Source organism: Anguilla anguilla, chromosome 1, assembly GCF_013347855.1.
Source record: "Anguilla anguilla isolate fAngAng1 chromosome 1, fAngAng1.pri, whole genome shotgun sequence".
Classification (NCBI taxonomy): Eukaryota; Metazoa; Chordata; class Actinopteri; order Anguilliformes; family Anguillidae; genus Anguilla; species Anguilla anguilla.
In genome coordinates, this window is record NC_049201.1 from 14,754,824 (window position 1) to 14,779,922 (window position 25,099).

The 25,099-nt window shown below is 46.3% G+C and overlaps 1 protein-coding gene across 2 annotated transcripts in view; it reads right to left on the bottom strand.

Moving 5' to 3' along the window:
* Nucleotides 1-19,270, bottom strand: part of LOC118207967 (protein jagged-2-like) — a 45,046-nt gene extending 25,776 nt beyond the window's left edge. For both annotated transcript variants that reach the window (XM_035382204.1, XM_035382197.1), the window contains exons 1-3: nucleotides 18,968-19,270; nucleotides 18,003-18,323; nucleotides 5,406-5,460 (exon numbers count right to left, since the gene is read on the bottom strand). In XM_035382204.1, coding sequence (XP_035238095.1) covers nucleotides 5,406-5,460; nucleotides 18,003-18,323; nucleotides 18,968-19,036 — 445 coding nt within the window. In that variant the 5' untranslated portion in view covers nucleotides 19,037-19,270. The remainder of the gene's footprint in view (nucleotides 1-5,405; nucleotides 5,461-18,002; nucleotides 18,324-18,967) is intronic.
* Between the last annotated feature and the right edge of the window lie 5,829 nt (nucleotides 19,271-25,099).

Here is a 25,099-nt window from a genome sequence, read left to right on the forward strand (position 1 = left end):
GAGCCGTCCAGCCAGCTTCCTGCCGGGTAAACAGCGCGCAACAGGCCCTTTTCCTGAGGCCGCTCGAACCCGCGCCCGCTCTCCACTCGCGCACAGCTGGGCTCCAGTAATTGGAGGCCCCGGTCCTGTGGAAGTGGGCGCGCACACCAGCGCCAGCCCAGCGTGGATAATCAAGTGGCGGGCGGTAGCTGGGCAGCTGCTGGGGCAGTAATTAGCGGGCAGACATCAGTGGAAAAAAAAGGCACAAGTCAGTAATTAATGGCTTAACAAGGTGATGCACTCACTGGCTTTATGTAGACGGTGGGGCGCGGACGCGTCCCCATTGGTCACAATGGCCCCCCCCCCATTCACTCTGCGTGACCCAAACGCCACCGGCACCCAACGCACGAGGACGCGCTCTCCAAACACTGGGACGTGAGCTGACGGGTCACACCTCGTATCAGATTGAATGGGTTCCAGGCTAAGGTCTGCCCGCTGCATGCCATGCTGTGGATTTGTGGTCATGGCCGGGACAGCGGTGTAGGAACAGGAGCGTGTGGCCAGCAGCCCGCACGTTTCCAACGCCTGCCAGAATTCTGATCTGGAACACTAACCTCTAAACAGGGGCGAGCAGCTTCATGCCTTCTCTTGCGTCACAACACTGTGTGCGCACGTGCATGTTTGTGTGTGTCTATATATATTTTGTGTTTGTGTGTGTGTGTGTGTGTGTGTATTTGTGAGCGTGTAAGTGTATGTGAATGTGTGAGTGCATGTTTGTGTGTGTGAGTGAGCGTGTGTGTGTGTGTGTGTGTGTGTGAATGTGTGTCTGTGTGTGAATGTGTATGAGACTGAGCGTGTACGTGCGTGTGTGTGCGTGTCTGTGTGTGAATGTGTATGAGACTGAGCGCGTGTACGCGCGTGTGTGTGTGAATGTGTATGTGAGTGAGGGTGTACGTGCGTGCGTGTGTGAATGTGTGTGTGAGTGAGTGAGTGCATGCGTGTGTGTGGTGAATGTGTATGAGACTGAGCGTGTACATGCGTGTGTGTGTGTGTGTGTGTGTGAGTGAATGTGTATGAGACTGAGCGTGTACGTGCGTGTGTGAGTGAGTGTGTGTGTGTGTGAATGTGTATGAGACTGAGCGTGTACGTGCGTGTGTGTGAATGTGCATGTGTGTGTGAATGTGTATGAGACTGAGCGTGTGTGTGTGTGTGAATGTGTATGAGAGTGAGGGTGTACGTGCGCGTGTGAGTGAGTGTGTGTGAATGTGTATGAGACTGAGCGTGTACGTGCGTGTGTGTGTGTATGAGAGTGAGCGTGTACGTGTGTGTGAATGTGTATGAGAGTGAGGGTGTACGTGAGTGTGTGTGTGTGTGTGTGTGTGTGTGTGTGAATGTGTATGAGACTGAGCGTGTGTGTGTGTGTGTGAATGTGTATGAGAGTGAGGGTGTACGTGAGTGTGTGTGTGTGTGTGTGTGTGTGTGTGTGTGAATGTGTATGAGACTGAGCGTGTGTGTGTGTGTGTGAATGTGTATGAGACTGAGCGTGTACGTGCGTGTGTGTGTGTGTGTGTGTGAGTGAATGTGTATGAGACTGAGCGTGTACGTGCGTGTGTGAGTGAGTGTGTGTGTGTGAATGTGTATGAGAGTGAGCGTGTACGTGCGTGTGTGAGTGAGTGTGTGTGTGTGTATGTGTATGAGACTGAGCGTGTACGTGCGTGTGTGAGTGAGTGTGTGTGTGTGTGTGTGTGTGTGTGTGTGTGAATGCGTATGAGACTGGAGTGCGTGTGCACAGCCCCAGTGTCAGCGCCACCTGTCTGTGCTTGTACCGCTGAATTCCTGTGACGCTCGCGGCAGGTCCGTGAGCGGGCCCTGACGCCGGCGCCGGCTCCCTCTCCGCGCGCCTCTTAAACCGGGGCTAAATAAAGGCTCCCCAAGCGTCGGCCCGGCATGCCGCCCCCGCAGGCCCAGCGCGGCGCAGGTCAAGGAACCGCTCAAAATAATAAGAGGCCCGCAGCGCGGCGGCAGCGGGAGGCTAGAGCCCGCGTGCGACGCCTTTAGCACTAGCGTGTGGCAGAGGAGCGCAGCGCTGAAAGGGTTAACCACTTAGCAGGGGCGAGGTAACCATGGATCTGATGTCATACGCACGGAAAGAGAAAGACCAGATTTTTCACACGCCTGTCACATGCCTACCGCAGGGCATGGAGGGGGGGGGGGGGGTTGGAGAGGGGGACTGGCCACACCCCGCGGTCCCACCCGTGAAGACGGAGCAGCGCGTTCGGAGAACACGTGACACCCTCCGCCGAAAAGCTATTTCAGCTGCAAGGCCGGGTGACCTGGCTCCACCGAGATGACAGGCAAACTAACATATCTATTCTAATTTCAGCGATGGTTCCTTCTGAAAAGCACATAATGGCTCACTCACTACTGGTTGAAGGGGGAGGGGGGGTGGGAGTTGTGTGTCTCCCCAAGGGTTTCTGGCTCTTACAAACGAAGCAATAACAGGCTCTTTCACACACATTCCCAAAGGCGATCTGCGTCTCTCCCCTGACAGCCGTCCCCTCACGTTCATTCCGGTAGCAGGTGTTGTGCCGGAGTGGCAGTCTAACAAGGCTCTGCTGAATGGGGCTCCCATAAAACAGCTTCCCGGTACGGCCCTTTCTCTGCAGAAGTGCGTCACACCTTTTCACAGTCCGGAGCCATCCGCAGCTCTACAGCAACGCCCCGCGCGTGCTCTAAAACCCTGTCCTACGCGCCGTCCTTCTCTCTCTCCTCTTTCGCTCTCTCCTTCCTCCAGTGTCTCCCGGAGGGGAAGGAGAGGAGGGAGGAAACCTGCACGGCGACCGCGGCACCAGAATTCCCACACTGAGCAGGAGGCGCTGCTCGACCGAGCAGCAGGACGAGCGCAGCTCCAAATTCCTGTTCTCGAAAAGCTGGCGCGCACGGTCACACAGTGAATGGTAAATGGACTGCATTCATATAGCGCTTTAATCCAAAGCGCTTCACAACTGATGCCTCTCATTCGCCAGAGCAGTTAGGGGTTAGGTGTCTTTCTCAGGGACGCTTCGACATGCCCAGGGCGGGGATCGAACCGGTAACCCTCCGACTGCCAGACAACCGCTCTTACCTCCTGAGCTGTGTCGCCCCAGTATTCCTTCTTCATTCGTTTCTCTCTCCCAGTTGTTCGGTGGTTGCGCATCGACAGAAAGAAAACGTTGAAAAAGGTACAGCCCTGAAGGCATGATCAGCAAAAAGGCTGAACCACTGTTCTGGCTGAAGGCCATTCTTTTTCATTATTACTCCTCAGATGTTGCCTAATGGCACTAGGCCTCCTCACCGTTACAGGCAGACAAAATAATTTAAAAAATTTCACATTGCGAAAAGGCTACAGCTCGTGACAGAACACTGGACCTTTCCCTAATTGCCCGGCAGCCAGGAGAGAGAGGCGGGGCCGGGACGCGGTCTGTGTTTGGAGAGAAAATGGGGGCAGAGGGGAATTGTAAAGGGAGGGATTACGGAGATCCGCTGGCCTCCCCTGGACAAACAATAAGCCGCTCGCCGCACACCGCTGACCTACAGGCATCGGCCAGACGCACTGTCACAGGTGACGAAGGACGGCGTCTACCAAAAAACGGACCCCCTTAACCCCCTCGACCTGACCGTGAAGACCACCAGCAGCAGAGCGAGGAACAGGTTAGGACAGACTGCGGTTCTATAAACCCGAAAGCAGGAATGAGTGGGGTCAACGCAATGCTAAGCTCTAAATCACAGCCGCCCCATCCCCCTCTGCTTTCTAACAGTTTAAGAGGGGTTTTGCAGTGGTGGCAATGAGGCAAGGCCTGACATATTAATAACAGTCTCCCCTGCCTGTCCCAGGACTGCTCAATTACTGACCAGTTGCTGTAAGGAAAATGCCTTGGTAACTTTGTTGGAAGACACCTGTTTTTGACCTATTTTTAGCCTGGCTACATTCTTAAGTTCTAGCCTTTCAAAAGAATGTCTTCTAGTTTTTCTTGTGGTCCACAAACCCTGCAGGACATACAGTACTGCGGGGCATTTTCTCACTCTGCGGGAAACGGTTTTGTATTGTTTCCCAGAATATTCAAACGCCTTTGTCTGAGACTCAAGGAGATTAAGTAAAAACAGGAAGCTGTTAGCTCATGCAACAGAAATGTGTATTTGTATTTTCAGAGGAATATACAGACCGGTGGGTGAGGTCAACCCATTGATCTCGTCTGCAGTTAAAATAACCCCGATTCTAATGGAACCGGTGCAAGACGGGGGCCTACCTCCAGTCCTCTCTCTCTCGCATAGATTAAATTCCTCAATTAACCTCTTTTTTCCTCCCGACAGTTCTTGAAAACAAAGCCGAGCAGGAGCGCAAAACCGAGGGGTTCGGGGGAAAAACAGGATACAGCTGCGTATCAACACCGCCGCGCCGAGCCCGCTCCCTCGTCTCCGCGCCGCTCGCTGTTTACAGACCGAGCTCAGACGCCTCTTGCGAAAGACGCCCCGGAGGTACAGCAGCCCCAGAGGAACTCCTTCGCAAGACATTCCTCCCTGAAGTATCTGCGTGGGGCAGTGGCGTGTGAAAGGAGGAAAATACGGTTCCTCGGCCTGCACAACCAGCGAAAGGGCAGACAGAGAATCAACGTATAAGCCTGAAATGATGGCGGGTCATCATGCACAACCTGCTCTATCCCTTACTCGCGTGAGCCAGAGACACATGGGTATCTGGGAAATATTCCCTGCAGGCGGCTGCCTAGCCTTGAACCCGACTCAACGGTGCGCAGACACGTTCACCAGGCACTTAAGCAAGAAATAGGCCAAGCTGAGCTGCCGTGACAACAGTCACCATGGAAGGGGCAGATACGCTCCCCACGTCTTCCCCATAGGTCTGTGTGATGGTTTACAGCTGGTGACTTTTTTTTTTTCTTCATCTGTAGAAAAAAATCTATAGCCCACTGAATATAGAACCAAAGAAAATGGCATATATCTAAGAAAATGACAGCTTCCTGGCTTTGAAGGGATGAATTGCAGCGAAGTGTGTCATCACCTGAACAAACTGGGTCCAATGGCTACCAGATGGCATGTCCATTCATGAAAATGTGCCGCATTTTTACAGTGCGCGGAGCCATCTGCTCCCTCTGTGCCTGGGCCCGGCGAGAGATTTATCCCTTTTGATTCCAGCATAGCTCTGAGACTCGAGCGCTCGAGAGGCGTGCCGCGAGAGCCAGCTGACGGAACCTCAGGTGTTTCGGAGCAGCAAGTCCAGACTGCTCAGCGCCTCACGGTGAGAAACACGAGGGCCCGGGACACTGAAAGGCGGGCCTAGCGCTTCGCCTCCTCGCCCTTTTCAGCTGGGCGCACCCCCTTCCAGCCCGCGGTAAAAGGAAGGAGAGGGGTGGTGGGGGATGGGGGGTACTTACTGTTGCGCGTGTCATTGTCCCAGTCCCAGGCCTCCACGATGAGGGTGTAGGACCGCTGGAGGAGAAGCAGAGGACAGCGCGTCAGACATTCACAGGAACCTGCAGCGCTAGTACCATTTAAACACTATTTATATCATTTAAACACACACACACACACACAGAAACACACACACACACAATCATGCCGGCCTCACACTGATAACTCTATGGATACAGAGGCAATTCACTCAGAATTCACCGGCATAAACATAGAGCATATGACAAAGAAAAATGAATGCGCATAGTATAATTGCAGCCACTTCTGAAAGCAGTGATTCACAACAACCCATTAGTGGGGAAGAGTACTCTATTCCATCATTGCAATAATGTATGCTCACACTGGCTTGAGTGCATACACAATAACCACCAATAATCATTCAAAAAGACAAACGCACATTTTATAGAGACTATCAATTGGCTGAAACGCAGTCCAACTTTCACTCAGCGCAAAAAAAAACAGACTGCCAAGTCATTTAACACTCCTCAGCTGGCCAAGCAGCCCCGCAGTCGAGAATGCAGGCCTACATTTTATGTCTATGCTCACTCAACTTGTCTGATAGAGAGAAAGACCGAACTTACATTTAGTGTACACTTAAAACTCTGCACTGACGCAGATGTCCTGCAGATGCGTCTTAGACATAAACTGCATGACGCAGACAGGAATCAAGCCGCAATATGATGACCAGGTGCTCCTGAATGTATGCGCTTACTTGTATATGGATCACTGATGTACACTAGTAGCGAGTTTGTGTCTGTCTGTGTGTGTGCGTGCATGTGTATGCATATGTCCGTGTGTGTGTGTGTGTGTGTTTGTGCTTATGTGTATGCATGTGTATGTGTGCATGCCTGTGTGTTTATATGTGTGTATGTGTGTATGCATGCATGCGCACGTGTGTGCATGTGAGTGTATGTGTGTGTATGTGGGTGTGGGTGTGGGTGTGTGTGCGTGTGTATATGCGCGCGTGTGTCCATCCCAGGGTGTTGTTAGTGAGGGGACAGTCCGGTTCCCACACACTCCTCTCACTGATTAGCTGGATTAAGTGACAGCTGCCCAACTGACTGGGGGCAGGGATAAAGCGGGTGGGGGAGAAGGAGGACACTAAAGACTTCCATTACCAGCGAGAAAGCCACACTGGGAACAAAACCACCTTTAAGCCTCCCAGAACCTTCCCACAATGCGTCCCCGTCCTGCCGCCCCGGTCCCACAGAAGAGCGGGCGCGAGCTGCGGAGGGAGAAGGACGCCGGCTCGTTTTTGTTTTCGGGCGGGGCGGCGTGTGCGTGTCTGGCCGCTTTATTGCACTCCGAACTGCAGAACTGATAAGGGCGATATTTATAAAAGCAGGCCTGGAACACGAAACCAGGCCGCTCGGCGAGAGCCAGCAGAGATTGCATCAGGAACCTGCAAGAGCGCAAACCCCCCCTTGACCCCCCCCCCCAGCGCGTGGCACGGCGCAACAGCGCCAGGAGGACCGCCAAGCACGCACCGCACGTCAGCTGCCTCCAAGGCCCCCCCCAGCTCCGTCCGCCGTGCTCCACGCTATTGGCTGGAGTCCTGTGGGCTCACTTACGCACTCACTGAGAGAAGCTTCGACCGTGCGTCACTACCTGACAAAACGCAAAGCCCCGCTGCCAATGTCAATCACGTGACCAGACGGACGGAGCTGCTCACGGACGCAGGCCTGACTGGTCTCAGAGTAAGATGCTGTTTGGCCTGAAGGGCGGTGAGACAGACACAGGTGGCGGTTCCCATGGTGGGGGGGGGGGGGGGGTGAGGTGTGGGGGAGGGCGTTCGGGAGGAAGATTACAAAGTGGCGCTCAGATTAGAGGGCCTGCTGGAGCTGAGGTCTGCGGCTGGCCATCGGTCCACTGCTGCCTGGCCTACACTGTTGCGTGTAACATCACTGGACTCGCACAGCCTGGGCCTACAGAAGACCAGCTTGATACAGGAACATCAGCACTGGACATTGCACTGCATCACAAATGAGCATTAGAAGCAGCGAGCTCAATAAAAAGCTTTATTTCACAGAGGTCCTGGATGCAGATAACAACTCATTCAAGGAAAAGGGGTGAAGGCTGCAATTAAGAAAATACGCAAATCAGTTCCCTTATGGACAGGAAAGAGGAAGCAGAAAGGCAGTCCCTCCCGAAATGAATTATTGCACCTCGCCGTGACAACCACGCTCTACTCTTTCTTTTCCAAGGTTAACCTCTCACTACTCTTGGACCTTTATTCCCCTCTAAAGGTTTTGGCAGCCCGCAGTCTCTTGTGTGGACAAGAACTCCCACCAGTATCAGATGTCACAACTCATTGCTGGCAAGGCCACAGAGGAGAGGGAGATGCTTTACTGTAGCAAATGTCATGGAGAAACATGGAAATGGCCCTGCATTGTCAGCCCTGTCACCCTCCCCCCCCCTCCCGTAAAGCCACAAAGCAGTGTGGGGGTTGTGTGTCGGAGTGGGGGTGTGGGGGGGGGGGGGCATGGCAGATCCTGACACTTTGCCACTGTTCTATTCTTTCTTCTGGAATGGCCCAGGGGTCAGCGACCTTTTCAACAGGCTTCTCAGCATCGCGTCCGATAAAAGGGCCGCCCGACCCTGTGCGAGTGCAGCACGCAGTGGCCAGGAGCTTTCACACGGCCTTATCGCCCCCCACCCCCACCCCACCCCTCCTCCACCCGCACACCTTCCACCACGCTGTCAGCTGCCTCTGCTCAACGGCCCAATCAGAGCAGCCTCCCAAAAAAACATCAGAGAATGAGCCGGAGAACCATCGAGAGAATGAGGGACAGAGGGAACAAAGCAGAGACCAATAGAAAGTAGAATGAGAAATCGGTGAAGGTGCAGGCAGACAGAAGGGGAGCTGATGAAATGAATGATGAATTTTAAAAAGGGCTGGGGAGTGTGGAGAGTGAAGCAAGAGAAAAGAACACTCCCTAAAAATGCCGGTGCCATTTCCTCTGGCGGCCCAAGGACTCCCACTCTCGGCTCGAGAAGAGTGCATTTCCTGCTCTTTCATTTCACAGCGGAGGCATCCCAAAAGAATAGGTACTCAGGAAAGAGAAAAAGCTAAGATAAGACAGGCCTTCCCTCTGTGACCTGCCAGACACCCTCCTGTCCTAACCCCACTCTCATCTTCATCCAGAAACTCAAACTGCACAGCTGGCAGATTCAATGCACACCAAATTCAGAAAGTAGGGTTTTCAAATAAAGAACTCTCTCTGTTAAGGTTTAACATTGCGATGTGAGAAGCACAGTGCAGTAGATGTAGCAGATGATGTGGTTGCCATAGGAGATCTACTGCAGGGCTGGTGCTCTCAGCACATACTCCCACTGCACTTATAGCCCAACGAAATTCCACCCCTTGGGGTGGTGTGCAGTGGGCGGTGGGGGGGAACACGTTTCCCTCAATAGAATCCCCAGGAAATGTCGCTGTCCTGACATCTGTCTTGGCAAAAGGAACGCTCCAAGGGGAGAGCTCTGTCCACCTTCTACAGCTCCCATATATTAAAGTGATTTATTGCCCTCAAAAGATGGAACGGTTGTTTATTCATCTGATAGCAAGTAATCACTCCATATAATCTACATTAATCTTAAATGTCATGACATGCAAATCCTGGCTTTCAGTCTTAGCTGGTCTCTCTGCAGTGCAGCAAGCCCAGGCATTCAGAGAGGAAAGCTACATTACACCAGCCAGGCTGGTGCCTCCAGGATGACCTAGCTGAGAAAGCAACCTTTAATTAAGCAACTGCTTGACACCACCAAGCCAATTATGTGGGTCTGGAGGATTTTGTCATTAGCTGGAATAGGACAAGGCCAATTCCGTTTTAATTTCTTTATTCAATGAAAACCTTTTACCAAACACCCACAGCCCACACCCCTCCCACAGTCTGAAAAATATGAGGACAATGTGTTATAAAACTTCATCAAATGACCTTCAGTCATCTTTTGAAGAAAAATAAAATTTCTGAAGGACATGAAAATTTATTTTGAGCTGCTGTGGTTTGACAAATTAAGTCTCAATGCAATTTACTCATATGCAAAAGACACTCTCAATCTCAAGGTCTCTCAGTATTCCAATACAATTATCACACAATTAACAACTTTGTAAACCTAAGTGCCAGAAGTTCCTAACACCCACCTTTTCTCATCTTTGGCAAGATTAATATAAATGAACCATTTGGTCCCCAAGGGCACGGCAGTTAATTAAGCAGTTAAGACAACGCCCTTCTTTCAGGAAACATCCAGACATGCTCTACAGCGAAGCAAACGTGGCCCTAAGAGCACATTTGGGGGGTTACAAAGTGGAAGCTTCTGACCTCTGCACAAGGAGAAGAATTCATAATGCAAGCCCAACTGCGTGTGTGTGCGCGCGCGTGTACGTGCGTGTGTGCGTGTGTACGGCTGCGTGTGCATCATTTATTTCCCAGAAGAATGAGAGAATCTAATACCAGCTACCCAGTCAACCAGCACAGCCATGTTCAAGACAGACAAGTCTAGACTTGGCCTCAAAACAGACAACACAAGCCAGGGGGTGACCCTGGTGGGCCGACGCCATCCTCTTCACACGGGCAGAAGAAAGACACCCCCGAGATCAATCATCCGCCTGCATGGGAGCCCTTCCTCCCACAGTATTAGGGGTTGGGAGAGGTCCCTGCCGTGGGCGCAGCGAGGGGCGGACAAGTCGCCCACATTCATCTCAGCGACAACAAAAACCCGACAACCGCCGAACTGCGGGGGGGGGGGGGTCCGAAAAAAGTGTGGAACACCCATCAGATCAGGCTCTGCACTGGCTCTCACGGCCTCTCTCTCCCATTCGCGCCAGCTCCAGAGAGAGAGCCGGCCACGTTTCCACATCGGTGATAGCAGGTTGCTAAAATTGTTGTTTTAAGAGAGACAGCCACTTTAAGACTGAGCACAGCCCCGTTGAAATGAGGCAGTGCGCATAATCCCTTGAGCTGGAGCCAAGGCAGCCTCTGTGGAATACTGTTCTTCAAACACAATCAAGTCGAAGGGGGTGGGGGGGGGGGGGTCAGGATCCAATCAAAGCAAAAAATGTCCCAGCGAACTAACGCAGGGTTCCAAGGCTGAACTGAGATTTCTCAGCAGCGTGCAGTGGTGATTTTTGCCGTGGGAGCAACGATGTTAAGGAGGCGTAGTTAAGCAGATATCTGGAGGTGGTGTTGGGTTTGGTTTCCTTTCACGCCTCTTCTCATCAGCCAAATGCTCGCTTTTGTTCCTCGGGATCTTCCCATGCCCGCCCAACCCCTTCCCCCACAACCCCCACCCCCCCACTCCACCCAACTAAAGTAACCTCTGATGTGGGTTAGGCGTTTTACAGTGGAGCTGCAACACCTGAGCAGGGCATTCAACGCAGGACACTTAAATTCAGCCTACTTAAGTGCAATATAAGAACGCCTTATGTAAACATTCTTACACCAATCCTCAATATGACTGACATTTTGCATCAAACAACAGGCGCTGGCATTTTCTCCCCTCCTTCCTGACATGATAAAGCAGACAATAGCTCTGTTAAGGGCATTGTCACTTTGAAAGGCGCAATGACAAAGCGGTTAAAGGACCCTTTCTTTCTCAGAGCCGGTAAATGATATTCAGGGTTGGGGAACTTCAACATCTCTTCCCATCTTCCCTGATTCAGTGTCCGGTTCTTGCCACTGATGCAGCCTCCCCCTTAAATCTATTCACAGGGGCGGTATGGACAGTGTATCTATGTCACACAACGTGCATTTAGAAAATACGACAGTAGTAATTTAAAAGGTTAACTTAAACAGGTAAGTAGGCGCAAACAGTAGTTGCAATGGGCCTCACTGTGCTATTAGTGAGATTGAATGCAGTCAGCAGTGCTTACTGCATGAGTGCCTAGTGTTTGACAGAGCAGAAAACTGCCTCCAGTGTTGAACCACAAGCACTTTGTCACCAAGCACATGCGCTTTATGTACACATACAAACCATTTAGCATGCTGCTACTATGCCAACAAGATCATTAACAATGCATAAATACAATTCCGCAAGCCCCTCCTGTAGAGTGCTAATTAACCAGTGGCACACTCGCACATGCACTGAAAGCACAAGTTAACGAACACCCATGCACACAGCAATGCATACACACAAGCTGACATTAATGTACAACCGATGCCGTTCAGTTTGTTTCACACTCCAAAAATTCAGCCAATTTCCTGTTGGATTAACCACAATTGCAGAGCAATGCGAAAATGTGACCTAAACTTTTACTAAATTCACTCATACTTTCAAAATACGGTGTGTTTTGAAAGCAGGTAGCACTCCTCCCAAGTCATGGTTCCAGCCTTGTGGTACAAGTTGATATTTTCCACTCCAAGTCACGCACATCCACTCCACAGAAGAGCCAGAGCAAAGTGCACATCAGGTCAGAACTACCCGACAGCTGAACCCAATCAACTCAATGACACAAAACCAGAAACCCCGGTAAGTACACAATGTCTCAGCATATTCTGCAGCCCTACAACATACATCACAACACAATACTCCAATAAAGTACTAAATACTACAACCTGAACAAAAGGACACCTTAGGTTGAAACATATGCATCTAATTATCCGTGAAATTTATTTAGTCAATAAGCATGACCCCCAAGAGCACTTGCAGGAAAGATGGACGTGCCAAACACGTACCATGTTACTTAGCGGATAAAGGACTGATTTATAAATGCTTGGTACATCCAGACCCTGTCGCACTGTTAACCTCAACAAGCTCAACAAGGACATTACAGCTGGTAATATCCACTGCTGATGCATCCGCGCAGCACATGCACGCATACATACCTGTATGCGGTAATGAGTCAGAGAATCCCTATCGCCTGTCGCACTCTCAACACGTACGAGAACTGTTCTACCAACAGGCATTACATGATTTAATTAAACCAGAATGCAATCGTTCACCCTGGAACTACAACCGGCAACTGCAGAGAAACCCTCCCCAGCGCTCCAAGCCGAGCTCCATTATAATTTCAAACAGGTACAAGAGTCAAGTGGGAATTAAACTAGCCGTGCAATAATGCGCTTTAATTACAGCATGAGGCTGCTGAACACCTGCACGCATTTCATTTGCCCCCCCCCCCCCCCCCCCCCCCCCCCCCCCCCGCCCCCCCCAGCACAGGGAGAGCAAGAAACACAAGGCCGTGTTATTAACGACTGACAAGCGTGTCAGGTACACAAACACCAGGAGCAAAACAACACGCGTGTCTCTCCCCTCTAATCCCCCCCCCCTCCCTCCCACTACCAGAAACAACAAACAGCCAGCACACGTGGATATAACTCATTCATGGCAAACGCTTGATTGAAATTCTGTCAAACAGAATACATTTACAACAAGGCTTACTCATTTTATTTAGAATGGAATCGGGGGGAGGGGGTGTGGGGGGTGTGGGGGGGGGGGGTTGAGGTATTGACTTCAGCCAAGAAGGCAAAACAAAACCAAGCAGGCTTCCTGGCAACAATTATGGAATACAAGGCTTTAAACAACACAACACCCGCCCCCCCCTCCTCTCCCCCCACTGTTCACGTAATGCACTCACACCCTCCTGTGAAGTGGCATACAGGGCTTTTAGTCTTATTAAAGTGGCACGCTAGGGCGCACTTGTCCCTTGTGAAGGCCAGCTGCTTGGCTCCCCACCCCACAAGAAGCCATGAGGGTCAATTATACATCATCATCTCCGCACAGCTGCATGGTATTGGATCAATAAATTTAACCTACTGTAATGGGAGTGTTTCTCCTGGAAGAGCACGCGACATATGTTCATTAATTTCATTTGGCAGGAGAGCAGTTTTCCCCTGTTCGAGTGCATCAGCGTCTACTCGAGCGAACGCAAAGTCGTCTGAACTGCTTCCAGTAAATAAGGGAAGGATTTGTAGACTGCTGTCAATGAGAATTACACGAGAACCTTCATTAGCCCCAATTTAAGGAAAAAGACAGATGGCTTTAAAAAGCGTTTAAATGTAGTGTAATGAGCACCATTGATCTTAACTGATCAATACAGTTTTGGGTAAACTAACAAAAATCCCTCAGCAAAAGTTGACAACAAGGCTTTCTACAGGCCTAACAAAAGTGCAACTGAAAAGCACAACCACTGCATTAGGGGGGATAATATAGTCCTGATCTCTGTGAAAATTCTTAACAGAAATGCACTTTTTAATACTGCATACAGAATTGTTTCTTCAGTATTAAATATCTATGTATATATATAATATGAACTCCTACTGTAGTCAACTAGCTATTCTACCAAGTAAATACAAGACACTGACCTCTGTAAAACCAGACAGAATGCACACAGGGGACACTGCAATGAAATAAGATGTTCATAACCATGATCATGTCTGGAGCCAAAATCTGAGTATGACTTTTCCAAATAGAACAAGGCTCTGTGAAGAGTCTCCTGTTTGCTATAAATATTCCCCCGTGATCAGGGTGAGGAAAATGCAGCTACTTTTCCACAAAACAGCTCTAGGGTTAAAAAAAACGAAAGAAAGAAAATGTTTATTGAGAGCAGAGACAAAAGGCATTTTTGTTCTTGTCAGAAGCTTCAGCAATCAGCCAAGAAATGCTTTCCTTTTTTTCAATACCCACAGTGGGACACAAGCAGGCACCAATTTCATCAAGATAATTCTATGGCACGTATCACACTTTTTTCCCAACAAAAACATGCACATATTTACCCGGGTCACAATTATTGGCTGTATAACTACCCAGAGAGTTGGTGCAATCTCTCACAACAACACAATTCGGTTTAGACCAAAGATAGCAAACAAGCCACAGCCACCTGCCCGAATTTGAAAACTGCCAATCATGGAATTGTGCTGTGAAGCAGAAATCCACTGTCATGAGCAATTCAGAAATCAATAATGCAATCAGATGTAGATTTATTCCGGTTCTGAATCTCTATAGCCCAAGCTCGACTTCCAGGTGAGGTCTACACAAGGGGCAGCACTGAAAGGCCAGTCCAGGAGAGGGAGGTTTGGGGTGGGGGCTAGAGGGGGATAGATAATTACTTACTAAAGGACTATTAAGCTGTATCCTAGCAACCCCCAGCAAGCCTCCAATCAAATATGACTGCAGCTGTCATTTAGCCTTGGATTGCAGTGCCCCTTTCCTCCAGAGGAAGGTTCAACCCTTATTTCTGCCGTAAAAAAGTCATTGTCAATACAAAGAAAGACAGCCCCCACCAAAAACTGAAATAAGAAAAGCTTCCAAAAACTGATATGACAAAAAGATTACAATTGTTGAAATTATACCTTTACTGCTATTTTTTGAACACAGGCATACTGCAATACCATACTACAATACCTGCCACTTGTGTGGTCAGAGTGAGAGGCCTAAAATTATCCAAGAAAAAAATATGCCCATGGATTGAAAACTCACATAACTCTATCACAGTCATTTGCATTTTTTTTTTTTTTTGACAATTTGAAATATGACCCAGCCAAACTCCACAAGCTTGCATTCATAAGAATTCATGGGGCAGAGATTGTCCACACATAAATATTCTCCAGCAAGCATCAACAGCTCTCTCGTCAGTGTGAAATCCAGGCGACTACCAAGGCAGAGACAGGGCAATGCACAACAGAGAGGACCTGGCAATGTTCTTATCCCTACACTCCGCTCTGAACACACACCAGGGAGAAACCAACCGCGTGCACTCTTATCTTGCGCTTATCCCCCTCCAGCACAGTCCCAGGAGGCATACATTTAGGAAAATGTGTTAGCCACATCTGGTCTCTTGCAGGGAAACATGCGGGACTTAGTGTTGTGTAAAGCAAAAAAAGAGTGTCTTCGTGAAAGGTGTTCACTTGTACATGCTCCACACTACTAAGTGTTCCACACTACTATTTGTTTAATCTAATTTATAATGACAAAAAAGAATCCTGGATGTGTATCAGTCATTCATAAGACAAACCATAAACCATGAGTATCCCAGAAAATGTCTGACCTCCGGAGGTAAATGTCCACTTTCATCACTCCGACACAGGCTTCAGCCAGAACATGCGCTGATTGCACCAATAAAAGACACTTTATTCATGAACAGGTCTCGTGGGCTGCTAAATTGTTTGGCGAGCTGCGTATTAATTATTCATGCACCCCCAGTGAGCCAGTGAAGTAGCGAACCAGACCTCTTCCACTCTATCAATCGTTAACGTCGCTAGCAGTGAAACAATGTCAGAACACAGATCTGCACAAAAGGCCTGGTAGAGTCAGGTGGTCCCATCCCCCAACACCGCCACAACCGTCTCTGGCCTGTTTTAGCTGCAATGACACCGACAGCGTTTTCTGCGCTACGCACAACTTACCAGTAACTAGATCTAACCAAGGCCCATTGCTGACAGCTGACTATCAAGGCTGGATTTCAGTGCCACTTCCAGCAGAGGGCACACCCAGTACCTTCAGCCGGAATTTCAACTAAATAAATGCAGTTACTTAAAAAAAGTACCCTGCATTTCAAACCAATCAATCACAATTCATCGGTGAATAAGCAAAATGGAGCACTAAACATTTCTTAAGGCAAGAATTTAGGTTCATTTCTACAGCAAATATTATTTTGGCAAACAGAAGCACTCAAGAATTAAAACTACAATATGTAAGGAATCAGTGTGTGTAGACTGAAATTCACCTGATAGACAGGGCAGTTGTGGTGGTGTCTTGAGAAACAGAATTTACATGTCAAAATAGAAAATAAAAGAAGCCAATACAACAGGTGGCAGCCCCTTAATCTGTATAAGGTGCTAGATATCTCTTTACAATACACTGGGGATTCAGTTACACTGAGAACACATCAAACGGATATCGTAGCAAAGGGAAACATTCCACCAGCAATTTCATTAGCCTCCAAGGAACAGTCCAGAAGTGCAAAAAACAACACTGAAAATAATTAGTAGTAAATCACCCTTCCATACTCAAAATAAGGTATTTTACTGTACTAGGCTAAAATACCTTTACTTTGATACGAACATACGAACACACTAAAATAACTACTCTCTGTTTGGGTTAAACGTTTCGGTGCGAAATTAACAGAAACTAAGGACAGGCTTTCACTTGAATGTTGGCCAATGGCTTAGCAATGACATAACCATCCGAATGATTCCCCCACAGTAGACGAACACTCGTATGATACTCCATGCAAACACTCTGTGCTCCCGCTGGCACCTGTCCAGAGCTGAAGGTGAATAAGTACTATTAATCCTTGCAGCAGCAATAAAATTAATCATACTGACACAAAAACAACCGACGTGGTGTTTGAGATAAAAAATCAGTATTTCTGAAGTACGGAGATTGATGAACACATAAAATAAAAATAAAAACTTGTTTCACGTTTTCTTCTTGGAAAATCAACCTCTCATTATAATCGAACAGCAAGCATGTCGCCCTTAAACAGCAAAAGCGGGTTACAAGAGTACACCTTCGGATTGCTACCCTCTAGCCAATGTAAAGTGAAGTGGGTGTGCGTTTTATTTCTGTGAGCAAGTCCAGTCAAGTGCTGCCTTAAGTAATTCATCGCGCAGTTTCTGTTTTCTCTTTCATCTGAGTATTTTTCCACTACTTAGGGGTATATGGGTATCCAAATCAAAGCACACTTGAGGAGAACAACTAAACGCACGTTTCATTTTTTTACCCACTAATATTTGTTTTATAACCTAATGAAACATGATAAAGACTTACGGTTTTGATAAAACTGAAAGTTGTAGGTTTTCCATTAGGACCCTAAATAAGCATGCATGTCCCAGTATTATTTGGTGACCGCAACCAACCGCACCCCCGTTAAGTCGACCAGTCGCGCGCGCTCTCCACGCGCCATTGTGTGCCTGCTGGTTGGCAGTGACACCCACACCTGGAGCAGCAAGACACAAGTTTCTGAATGACATTGATCGCCTCATTTGAGTCGCACTACTTTGCTTAACACTGGCTAGACGTTTTCACTGCATATGCAAAATACAATGAACAGAAAATTGAATAAATATATAAATTAACAAAGAAATAAACTAAGCCCGTCAAAATGTCCTATTGACGACTGAAACTTGTCAAATTAAAAGGCTGAACTGTAAAACTGTAATGCTGAGGGACCATTGCAACATTTTTTGTCATTCTTACGTAGACAGGCTTTTGCAGATTCACACATTGCGAAGTTGCTTGCTGGAATGTAGATGAACAAGTAACGCACTGGTATCTTATCCATTCAATTGGACACGACGTGCAGGCAATTTATTTAATTGCTCTTAATGCAGGGAATATTTTTATCACATGAAGACAAGAGCGCTCTACACCAGAGATCAATGCCACACGTTCCAAGCCTGTGTATAATGCATGACGCTCAGAGCGGAAAACAATCCCAATGGAATGGTCAGAGTTGCGGACTTTGCGAAATTATTGAGCCCATCAATTCCGTAACAGTATCCCGCTACAAGCCACTTGCATCAGACATAATAGACGCGTTCCATCTCACAGAATAACTGCACGTTCGGTTAACTTGTAAAACTGTGAAATATCGACAACAAAAAATAAAATTGATTACTCACCGGCCAAGCGAATTGGAAAGGAATTATAATCTTGCCAGCACCGTAGATTTTGTTTTGATTGTTTTTGATATTCTTAAAATGAAAATTATTTCCACCAAGAACGTTAGTAGATCCACTTCCGTAAGTGCAAGCGCCTTTTGTCGTGACCTCGGATTGAAATTCCTTTAAACATACTTTAAAGTATGTGTCGCACTCGTCCCGGCTACAGCGGAGGTCCTGTGTGTTCCTACTGCCATCGCAGCATTCCCCGTCCGACAACTCACCGTTTACATTCTGTACGGTAATCAGCTGTAGCTCAAAATAGCCCGAGGAGTGGGACACCTAAAAAAGCAAATGCATAATTAATAAATTGAAATAAAGAACATCCACCAAAAATATATAAAATAAAAATAAAAAACATAACCTATCAAACACCATTCTTAATGTCGAGGAACCCTTATGCGCTGGTTATTTTCAAATAGATCCTTATGTCCTAATGTTTTTGTTGCACTGTATATCCGTGACATATGATTCCACATCGACATGCCATACACCAACCTGTTATCAGTATCTCAAATACAGGCAGTCAGTCGTATACAATGAGCTAAGCTATTTGGGGCTCGACATCATTTACTCAAACGAACTATTGTTGAAATTAAGGTAATAACGTCCCATTAAATTACACACATAGATGGTTAAAGTTGAAAGTTTGTATAATTAAGATACACAACATACTGTATGGAAGCAATATACACCGCCGAATTAAACTTGATATTCACTTGAACCTTAGCGTAAGTGAACGGGATTGCAAGATCACATGATTCGATCGGAAGACAGCAGAATAATTTTAAACACGATTTAAATGTTAAATACGCGATTTAGTCTTCAAGAGGACACATACAAACTTTTAATCGTTGATGACTATCCATAATTTAATGACATCCATTCAAGTATGAATTCTGACTATTTGGAAACAGCCCTCTTACCTTAGTATATAATGTCAACAGCAGACACACCATAAGAAAGCAATTCGTAATCCTTATGCAATTCCACATGCCTCCGATTAATTAGTGTATCATGAGGGGGGAAATTGTTTTTAAAAAGCTGCCGTTGACCGGCGACAGGATCCTCCGCTCCTGGCATGCACGATTCACAAGCGTGATCTGTTCCTACTATCTTTCCAAATGGAAGAGAAACATTAGATGCGCGTTAGGGAACAGCCGAAGCAGCGCACAGATGGTCCAGCCACAAGACTCTCCCTCCGTCAAATCACTCCACGGCAACTGATATGTTACGGGGCTACGGCCAAGCTCGAGGATGTGTTTCTGATTGGCAGCTGAATAAACCACTCACTGACTCGTGTTCTCACATTTGGTGAAGACCAATGTATGAGCCAACCAAAAACAGAGGGGGCGGACCATAACGAAAAACTTTATTCTATTGGTACGTTGTGGTTGATTGTGCTGGCTATTTATCGATGCAATCAAATATGAAAACTGCATGTATTGGAAGCTATTTTTGTTTATTTCTTTAAACAATCCGCACAAAACTCTGTTTTAAAAAATAAATACCACTTTAATAAAAATGTGAATTCTCTACTCTCTCTCACACACACCCATATAATATATATATATATATATATATATATATATATATATATATATATATATATATATATATATATATATATATATATATAAACACAAGATTGTAATAAATATTAATCAGCAAGCATCCTTATAACACTGACGCAAGATTAGATCAGCCGCGGAGGATTCTGTCTGTGACTATGTAACTATTGAATTGAAACAAGAGAAATTGAAAAATATTGAATGCATTTTTACATTTTTATGAGTGCTTTTCTCATACTTTGTAAAGTATCAATGCAAAAAAAAATTCATAACAATTACGTCGAAATAAATTCTAAATAACAGACATAAGTACAAGTACCACACCTCGTTTATATTAACTTGCAATGATCTAAAATGCATTTGAGCCGTAATCACTAATTAATTGTTTAAATATAAAAAGAACAACATTGAAATAAGTACTATGGATTCGAGATCAGATCTGGGAGTCTATTGGAATAGACAGTGAAGTGGGAGCAATTACCCTGCAACAGTCTGCCGTAACGAAAACCAGCACCAACTCTAAAATACAAATTCACGTGGCTGTCAGCGCCCTCTTCCGTACATTTACACAATTCTTGAGCCAGCTAAAAATAGCTGCCAGTGTAGGACAGTATACGCAATTTAGGTTATATCTACTGAATATTAATGTATAGTAGGCTACACATTGCAACAGAAAGGGTGTTCTCCTACAGTCGTGGTATAAGCAATACGATGGAGAAAATTAGTTGCTTTCATCACCATTTGTACATATGCCACTTGTTTCAGTTAAAGCATGACAGACCTCTCAAAATGTAACTGTTATGCACTGTATTCGAAATCTGGAAGAGGTACCGTATTTAGGTACATTAAACATTACCATGACTTGTCTCCAATTATGTTTTCCAAGTAGACATTATTTAAGTTAGTTAAAACTCAATACCTTTGTTTGTTTACAAACGTAAATACCATCAGTCAGCTCTGCAGTTGGCTGGTATAGAACAGACGCAAAATGTCATTTAAAAAATCAGTAAACTGAAACAACAGCGTCTCTGTCCTTGCTACAGTAGGTGGTGTTGATGTGGAGGTGGGGAGAAAAGGCTTAGTGAGAAAGAGTAATACCTACAGTACCTGTTCAACTGGCACAGGCGGTGTGACAGAGTGGACCAGCCACTGTCTCCCTGCCTGCTGTAGTTGGATAAATGCCACTGAACGCCACACAAATAAATATAAAACAAAGCATAAGAAGTCCATTCTAGTTTACGTTCATACGTCTATGTCACGTTATTAGTTCAACGCGATTCCATTGTAGCGTACTAAAATTCAAGTTAATGCTGAAAGATGAGGAAGATGAAGATGGGCGAAAAGGGCGCAGCTATGAAAAGGAGTGGTGTGTGCTGTAAATCTCAAGGGAAACGCAAAGTGAATTCCTCCCCTCATCTATTTTTCATTCTCCCTCAAGGCATTGTGCACACTCTTGTAGCCCACACCAGTTCTCTTTTATCTCTATTCATCACTGTCCCTGACCCACTTTAGCAGTCAGCATATACATTAGATCAACACCAATGAAATGATATAATACCGGAGGCTGTGACAAAGACACTTGTTTCCAGTGAACTGGATTCTTTTTTCCAGTGTGGATATTCTACTACTTAGTTAAAATCACAAGTAGGCCTAACAATATGTGTTAGAAACACAGCTGACACATAGATAGATATGGCATTACGGCAAAGTATTTGTGAGAGATAGTAGAATTAAGGACTGCGCATGTTGCTTTTCATATTCAAAATTAGGTAACGGACAAATGAGAAATCCAGAAAGGAATACCTTTATTTATATATCGACACCTTATATCACCAGTTGCTCGGCATCTCTCTGATCTCCGCGCGCATGTAATGTGATTTTGCTTTGGAGCCCGTGAGCATACCGATGCAGGAGTGGCACTGTAGCCTGTAGTGTCTATCAGATCGCCTGCAGAATTGCCCTCCGCAGCAGATAAGCACCATAAAAGCGCCGTGCACCTGCTGTCCGGGAGCAGCTATCAACATTCGATCGTTCCTCGGGACATAGATATGGAATGTCTCTGGCAAGCAAGGCGAGGGGAAAGGAGGAGAGAGTGATGAAATGTATCGCACCTCGAATGAACACCTGTCTGTTATCTAGTAATTCTGTGTGAGTAACCCTAGATAAGGACACGTACCAAATTGTCAGTCGTGTTGTTTAATAGCATTAAGACACAGCAGACACAAAGAGGATAAGCATAAACCCATTCATTTTAATTGGTCACGAGAGCTTTGATGGCTTTCACAATCTCACATCAATGTATTATGACATACATGGAGCCTACGATGTTTTCCATTCAAGCCCTGAATGTGAAATTAATTAGATGAATGCCATGTTTTTTCTAACCCGAGTAACCTTATTGTAACTTCTTTTGGTTGCTGTCACAAGCAGAGTCGCATAGACGATCCTGTCAGCGATGCTTATGTCAGCAGAAGTCAGGATTTCCCAGGGGCTAAGCTGACAATTCTCTCAACAGTGCCGGCGCTAGTGTCATTTGGGCCCGTATGCGAAGCGGGTGAAATGGGCCCTCCACAAAGAACAGTACTGGGAAATTACAGAAAAGAGTTAACCATGACGTAAAGTATATGATCCCTTTAAACAGAGCTACAGTATCTCCGCTTTGACGTTAGCCTATGTACCAGAATGCTTTTGAAAACAGTCACGCAATAATCAGGTTACTTTCAGTGGTGTAGTGGGGATTTTTTTAGTGGAGGAACGCTATTTTAATTACGCCATCACACATCGCGTTATAATAATAATAATAATAATAATAATAATAATAATAATAATAATAGACTGTATTTATATAGCACATTATAATACAATGTCTTCTCAAGTTATGTGGGCATTAAGCATCTCTTATTTTGAGATAAAAACACTGATGGATCAACAAACAATTACAAATGCCACAGACCCACACAGACACACCCAACCAAATAGACTGTTAAGATAATCGGCAGATACAAAAGTGAGAAGGTAAACAAACTAGCTACTGTATTAAAAAAACTAACATCATCAACAACATTCATTATGCTACTGTGTGCAGCATTGCTTCATAACCACACAAATAATCCCAATTAATAACTGTAGCATTAGCAGACTGCAGAGTAGACAGACAGGATCCGCGAACTAACTCACTAACCGGTACACATAGTTGCCGTGCATGTTTGTTCTGGGATAACGTTAGCCTCCGTTGGAGTTGCATTTACCGTCGATGGTTCAGGCTCCAGGGAAGCCTCAGCTTGGGGTAACGTTACATCTGCCGATGGCATTACTAGCATCGTCTCCAATAGAAGCCGTGGGCGGCAAATTCGCCGCTGATGCTGCGCCTGTGAACCACGTTGAATAAACCTTTTTGGCATTTCTAGCCTATTTTTCTGTATTTTCAAGTCTTCTTTACTGTCTTTTCGCTTTTGAAAGCCCGATTTTGACTTCTGCATTTTTGAGAAATAACTGTCAAGAAACGTATAAACTAAGTTAGCTAACGTTACTGTAATCTATGTTCAGTGATGCGCGCAGCCGCGATCAAAAACGTTCAAATAATGACAAGATAATATTGAAAGCTGCTATTGGACAGAGACCCCCTGCAGAATGTCCTCATTATCAACATATTGTTCTCTGACAAGATAATATTGAAAGCTGCTATTGGACAGAGACCCCCTGCAGAATGTCCTCATTATCAACATATTGTTCTCTGATTAGACAAAATGTGTAGTTACTTTTCAGAGCTGAGATGTTGCGGGTATTTTGCGCAAAGGCTATTCAATGCAGTTCATCCACCATTTCAACGGGCCCTGTGGGCCCCTGGTCAAGCTCGGGCCTCTGTGCAATTGCATACGTTGCATACCCGCTAGCGCCGGCTCTGTCTCTCAACCTTCTGTTTTGATCTGGATTCACACCACTGTCTCCACAGCATTTTGACATGCTTTCATTAAGCTACTGTCAGCCTAAAAGAGGGCTCAGTTACTAGCCACCTCTCTAAATAAACATTCTGGCATAGTCCACCTGCACTGTGAATTTTGTTTGAAAAGAATGAGGAAATGTCATACGAGATGAAAAATCCAACTTTTCAAGTTTAGCCGAAGAAGCCTCAACCGTCACTTTGTGCCTGGTCAAGAGGTTTTTCAAGTGGAACCACACAGTGTTCATACCTGAAAAAACCATCAGATGTAACCGTCATACTAATGTTTCCCAGTGTGCACTTCAAGTCGCAAATGATATTTTCAGGCACTGGGAAATGTCTCCATTGGATCAGACATCCCGAAAGTCAGAAGTGCACATGGTAAAGAGTGTGAAGCACCAACACAAAAAATCTGTGCCAACAAGGGGTTGTGTTGGCACAGGACTGAAAATATAAACAGGTAATTTTTTTATTCGACACAAGTCTTAAGGTGTCTCACCTTGCACTGTCACAGTGCAACTTACAGGTACAGTACACATCTCTATGTCAAGCACACATTGGTGAGTGCTTGCCAAAAAAAAGAAAATGCCTGAAGGCAGAGCTGAGCATTAGTGTCATAATCTCTCGGCGCATAGCTTACATGCATTCTTGGTACGCATTTAAACTTGACAGAAAGTGACTTGACAATATCCAGATTTTCTGTCTCTCTTTGCCTTTGTCATACCTGGGAACGATTTCCTCAGCCGGATTGTGCAGTCATGCATCATACATTTACACAAGAAGAAATGGGTGCTCTATGACTGGGTTAACCCGCTGACCTTTGATTAATGTAAAACACTTGGATACCATCCCAAATTTCCCCTGTTCCCACCTGCCTGGGCTTTCCACCCGACATATTTCTACAGTTGAAGTGTCGGGTAATGGCAAGAAAGGAATGTCGAGTTCGCGCTTCCCTTGTTTCTGTTAAGATCTGAAGCCTGCAGCTAATTGGGGAAGCAATCATTAACAGGCATTCGCATCCAATAATTAACAAGGGACGCGCACGTTTCCGTAGAGTCCTCTGCTAAACCTCTTCGCTTGTTGAGTGTCACCGCAGTTTTGAGTCCAAATATAGGATTGTCTGTTCTTTTTTTGTACGAGAATGCCCTGAACACGCGCATAACCTGGATAGACTGCAGCGTTTCAGTGCAGTCTCTTACGCTGAGGCTGAAGTGGTGGAAGATGGTTTGGGACACTGATAGTTCAGGGGCAGAAAGGGAGTGTGACCCTTGTGTCACGCCCCTCTCTTGGTTTGCTTGGGCGTGGTACCTGTTTCTTCTCTCTCTCAATCACAGGTGGAATGCTGGCAGGTGTGTGTGATTGGGCTGATGGCTTCAGGCCTGGCCTCCTGAAGCATAAAGGAGGCGGCTGGTGCAGTGTGCCCTCCTTTCTCTCTCCCTTGGTCTCCAGCAGCCATGTTTTGTTGTTTTCAGTACATTTTACCATTACACAGTCCAATTGCACTGCACTTTACTTTAAGATTCCAATTGCACTGACACCTATTCTTT